This window comes from Cebus imitator, unplaced genomic scaffold, assembly GCF_001604975.1.
Source record: "Cebus imitator isolate Cc_AM_T3 unplaced genomic scaffold, Cebus_imitator-1.0 Scaffold73, whole genome shotgun sequence".
NCBI classification, from domain to species: Eukaryota; Metazoa; Chordata; class Mammalia; order Primates; family Cebidae; genus Cebus; species Cebus imitator.
Window position 1 is genome coordinate 5,840,552 of NW_016107388.1, and position 6,000 is coordinate 5,846,551.

Sequence of the window (6,000 nt, forward strand, 5' to 3'; positions counted from 1 at the left end):
ATATATATATATATAATATATATATATATAATTATTTTTTTTTTTTGAGGTGGAGTTTCCCTCTGTTTCCCAGGCTGGAGTGTAGTGGTGTGATCTTGGCTCACTGCAACCTCTGCTCCTGGGTTCAAGCTACTCTCCCACTTCAGCCTCCTGAGTAGCTGGGATTACAGGCGCCCACCACTATGCCTGGCGAATTTTTGTATTCTTAGTAGAGATGTGGTTTCACCATGTTGGCCAGGCTGGTCTTGAACACCTGACCTAAAGTGATCCACCCACATTGGCCTCCCAAAGTGCTGGGATTACAGATGTGAGCCACCACACCTGGCCTAGGATGACATTTTAGAGAAGCTTCATAATGACTGATAAGCTCTCAGACTAGTGACACTCAGCCAGGTCAACCATTCTTGGGTGTGCCAAGGCTGCCAATCAAGTGGGCAGAAGTTAGGAAATGCCAACCCCTGGAATGCTGAAGTAGGTTAATTTATGTAAGAATGCACAGTTCACCAGTGTATTCTTCTATAAATCAACAACAACAACAACAGAAGTACATTGTATTTTCTGGTTTTTGTTTTTTGTTCACCAACCAACCAGGAGACTAAGCAGCTGAATCCATTCTTTGCAGTAAAGTTGGACTGGAAAAAAAATTAAGTTGTTGTGCTTGGAAAAATTTTTTGCACATCCATCTCCTAAACTTCTGGTGAAAAATCATATCATCCCCTTTCCCCAGCCATGAGACATTTTAAATATATCCTTATGACTAAGCAATTATGTGTCCCCATGAAAAGCAAGCATATTAAAAATAAATAAATAAATAAACAACTCTGTGCTTGCTGCAATAAGCAGAGACCAGAGAATCCAGGGATTAAGGATACTATTTATGGAGCTGTTAATGCTTGGAGTTGAGGCTGATAAATCATCATTAACAAACACTTAGCAAACATTTCGGCCTACAAATATGTTTGAAAATAAACCTGCAGGTGAAGATTTTAAAAGATTTTTGTGCCACTAATAAGATCCTATAAATCTTCTTTATGTAGTCTGCACATTTATAAGCCCAAAGAATGAATGAGTTAAAGAAATCAGACATTAAACATGCTGAGCTTTGATAATACACGTGTTATACATTCCTTGACAGATGGGAAAATTGTTGAAATGGTAATTAATAAAAAATATAAGGACGAGAGTGTTGAAGATAACGACATTGCAAACAAAGGTGAAAATACGTAGTGTAGCTGTCAGTTGAATTGGGCAACAATTGTGGCGAATAGGAAGACAAGCATTTTATGCTGTGCTTCTGGCCGACTTTGTCATGTAAGGTTTTCATAAGCACCTGAAGCTAGTGGCTAATTGTCAGAAAGGAAAATTTAACATCAACCATGATAAAACAAACATTTAAAAAGTTTGACAGAAATGGTCAGCATACATGGATAACCAGGAAGAAATCTACTTTTTCAAATACTTTTAGCTAAATGATAGTGATAGATGCAATAATAGCCACTTCTAAAAACTGGTGCTTTAAGAATGATTATTTGTAGCCTGAATGACAGGTATTAGTAATACCTGTTTTTGAATATATTCAGGTGAAATGATCTCCTCCATTCTGGAAAACACTGACATCTTAAAATCTATCTTTGTATTTTTTCAAGTATTTGAGCTAATTTTAAGTTATCTTCTTACATATTTTAGACTTAACATTGCATTCCCCCAGGAGTTCATCTTGTATATGGGATATCCTTCTCTTGGGGTAAGATAATTTGTCAGCCTTGTATATTTTTACAATAGAATGAATATTTGTTAGCTAGGTCATAGGGCCCTGCTCTTAAATCAACAACATTGAGATTTGACTTTTCAGGCCAGAAGAGAAGGACTGAATAAAGGAGTTGATACAGTCTTTGCTTACTAAGACTTGTTTACAACACCTGATATTTTAGGGTGTATCTAAGTGACATGTTAACAACATTATTTAAGTTCTCCCTTTGGGTTGAGTTACATAAAGAAGAATTTCATATTGCCTTAAAGATCAAGAAAAAGGGTCTGAAGCTAGAATTTATTGTTATGAATTTAGCATTAAAAAAAGAATTTACACACTTTTGTTCCACTACTGTAGCAAATAGCTTAGTGAATCATATTATGTAACCTAATGAAAAAAAAAAAAAAAAAAAACACTGTTACAGATTCTAGCCAAGTGTCTGTTTCTCCAGGTGGGGTGGCTGGATTGTGTTCTCTGTATCTCTCAGTTTAAACTATGTCACTCTTTTTGGCTTGGTTTGAGAATAAAACTTAATGCTCAACTATGATGACCACCTTGTTTTAAATTTCTAGTACATTTTCTTTCTTTGAATTATTTAGATGGCACATACACACACATGTGTGTGTGTGCACAGACATGCTTGCGCTTTTTGAAGTACATGTGTATTTAATCTGATCAGTTAGAGCAGTGTCTGGGAACACTGTGTTGAGAAGTATCTGAGGCCATGTGCAGGTTAGCAGGAAGCTGCATGATTTCATTAGGGGTATGCAATGGCCGAGGAAGAGCTGAGTGTTGCTTTTTGTGCTGTCAATGTGTGGCTTGTGTCCTAAATGCTTTTTGATATATACTTTCAAACGCCTTTAACTATTCATTTAACTGTCTTACTTTATATCTGTTTTAATATTTTAAGGGCTCCCTTTAAAAAAAGTCATAAACAAGTTCACTCTTCATCTGAAATTTAAAAGATTTCTCAGTGAACAGAAGCCCGGTTTCTCTATTTAAAGACGTCAAATTATGCTGGTCCTCACAAGCATCATACTTGCTTCATGAGGCATTCTAGAAGTTTTCAATTAATTCAATCCAGGCAATCCCACAGGTTGTTAGATCAGCTCTTCTTTATAGGTTGTTTTAAAGATTTCTTTGGTTGTCCTAAATTCATGAGACGTGTTCTAATTTTCTGCTTACACTCAGCTGGGTTTCACTCTGGGGTATTTTTGAATATGTAAGACCGCACAAAGAAACTGATTTATCTTCTCTGCTTATACCATTTTCCAATATACCACATTTGTCTTTTTAAAGGTCAGGCATGATAGAAACAGTCAATGTTTCTCACTTATACCTTGTTTTCTTACTTTTTGGATTTTCATGTCTGAGTTCTTTGGAAAATGTTAATGTGAATTTCTATAAATGAAACTGCTCAATTGCACAAAGTATGATTTATAAAGAGTTCTAGGATCTTGGAATAAAAAGTACTCATTGTATCCCAGATATTATTCTTACTAGTATGGCAAGAGTAATCTCTTTTCTAGTTACTGACTTCTATCAATATCTCAGAAATTGCCTTAATTCTAAGGTCAAATATAGTGGACTATAATTTGCTGGTACTTTACTGGACTTCTTTAAAATTAAATTTGCACCTTTGTAGGATCTTTGTATTTCTTCTCCCTTAAGAGGGCTATTAAAATCTCCATTATTAGAATAATCTCCAAGAAGTAGCACCATGAGTGACCAGCTGTCATTAGAACAGCCAAACTTCGTGGGGGAAAAAATGCCTCTTTCATCTAATTAAGAGAGAGGAGAGTTTTTGTTTTTGTTTTTTTAAAAATACAACTTCTCATTATAACTGTGAAAGTGCAGTGGTTAATGAAAGTACATAATTGCTAACAATAATTATTTTGAAACAGTAGTTCTGGGAATAGCTGAGAGTCTGTATGGAAGAGGCAAACATTAAATAGCTGAAAGTATGTTTGAAAGAGGGGTACACGGAAGAAAAGAGCTGGGGCCAAGTACCACAGAGAAACTCACATCAGCTGGGTGAACGAACATTCTGATTTCCTTGTAGAATATCTAACTATATTCAAAGACATAAATAAAAATGAGAAAGATAATGTCGGATTTCTTACATTTCAGTGGTGCTTTATGAGATTCACATATACACTGGCACAATGCCAGGGGCAGAAACAGAGTCTAATGTGTTTATCAACCTCATTGGTACCAGAGGAGATTCAGGGAAACGAAGACTTCATCATTCCAAAAACAATGAAATCAAGTTTCAGCGTGGACAGGTAGTAGAAACAGGTCTTCATCAGTTTTACTATCCTTCCTCTAATTTCTTTAACAATAAGACACACAAACAGAAAATTTCTGAGATGCTCAGTTGATTCCTATAAGGAATTCGGGGTGTGGTCATTTCTTAGTGTGCGTGTTATAGTTCTGGAGCTGAGCTTGTTTAACCAGGAACAAGCTTCTAGTGAACAACCACAACAAACCCAATATTCTACTTCCAGATAGGGCAGACTCGACTGTAACAAAATGAGCATCCTGCTGAGAACAACCAGAAACATTTGATAAAACATCTTTTACATTGGTTTTAAACGTATGAGAGAGCTACCCAGGCAGTTAGGGCTTGAGAGCCCAAGATCCTGGAGAGTAAGAAAATGCAGAGGAGAACTTGATATCAGCATGGCTTTCCGCCATTTGTAAGGGGAAGTTTGGAATCAAGAAGCCAGTCAGAAGGTAGCAGTGGAGGAGTGGAGACTCTGAGATGCTGTTCAAGATTTAGGAGGCCTCATGGAGCTGGGATTTCTCACTTGAAAAGTGGCGACCTTAGTGTGAGCCCTCTCAAAGCAGAGCAGGGACAGGTCCTGCAGCTCATGATTGAGAACAGTGATCCCAGGAAGCAGCAGTGAAGGAATGCAGAGAGTGAGAGAGGGAAAGAGGAAGAGCCAGTAGATGTGTGCACTCAAGAAGTCACTGCTGTTGGCAGCAGGGAGTGGATCTCTCTGGACCAGAGCCACCAGGCTGGGCACCAGGATCAGCAGTGGCAGGAGCAGTCTTGGGAGAAAGAACTCGTGTCTTACGGTTATTCACAGATAAACTCCATCTCTGCCATTATGGTTACTGCATCCATGCCCATGGCCCATTTCACCACAGGCACTGAGGTGGCCATGGCAAGACCTCTAAATAAAAACTTATAAAATATGATTGGAAAATAATTTAAAACATAGTGACATAGGAAAGCTCAGGTGGGAGAATTGCTGCTGCCCAGCCCATCTTAGCAAGACCTCATCTCTAAAAACAGAGAAAAAGAAAGAAGAGAGAAGGAAAGAGAAAGAGAAAGAAAGAAAGACATAAATTAATAGAGAAATATACTATGTTCAGGGATTCAGTATTATAAAGTTCTTACCGCGGTCTAATTGGTCTGCAGTTTTGATGCAATACCAATCAAAATCTCAGGAACATTTTTAAAACAGAAATTGGCAATCTAATTATAAAATTGATGTGGAAATGCAAACAGTCAAATACATTTAAAATAGATGTTGAAGAAGAAGAACCAAGTACAGTACCAGGTATCAAGACATATAACATTAAGGTCTTGATTTTATACGTCTTGATAGAGTGCCATGTATCAAGACTTGTAAAATTAAGGTAATAAGACAGCATCAATTTGTACAAAGAAAGTCAAATAAAGCAAAGAAAAGGAAGAGAGTCCAGAAACAGATCTACACATCCTAATGTGCAGCATCACAGAAAGCATTTAAAAATTTCAACAAAGTTTTAAAATTGGATATTGTTATAGAAAAAAAATCACCACTCCTATTTTACATCAAATCCCCAAATCAGTTTTAGGTAAATTTATGTCTAAATGTGAAAGGTAAAACAGTCAGATATCTAGAAGATATGATGAAAGAAAATCTGCATAATCTAGAGGTTAGACTAGGACTTTAAAAATGTTTAATTGTGGGCTGGGTGTGGTGGCTCACGCCTGTAATCCCAGCACTTTGGGAGGCTGACGTGGGTGGATCATTTGAGGTCAGGATTTTGAGACCAGCCTGACCAACATGGTGAAACCCTGCCTCTACTAAAAATACAAAAATTAGCCAGGCGTGGCAGCGGGCGCCTATAGTCCCAGCTACTTGGGAGGCTTAGGCAGAAGAATTGCTTGAACCTGGGAGGTGGAGGTTGCACTGAGCCGAGATAGCACCACTGCACTCCAGCTTGGGTGACAGAGCGAGACTCTGTCTCAAAAA

General features: G+C 37.6%; 1 protein-coding gene across 1 annotated transcript in view; it reads left to right on the top strand.

Annotated features, from left to right (window-relative positions):
* The window catches only part of RP1 (RP1 axonemal microtubule associated), a 262,671-nt gene that overhangs the window by 241,680 nt on the left and 14,991 nt on the right, over window positions 1-6,000 (top strand). Inside the window, exon 27 of the mRNA XM_037739712.1 lies at window positions 3,881-4,035. Within this exon, the coding sequence (XP_037595640.1) occupies window positions 3,881-4,035 (155 nt within the window). The remainder of the gene's footprint in view (window positions 1-3,880; window positions 4,036-6,000) is intronic.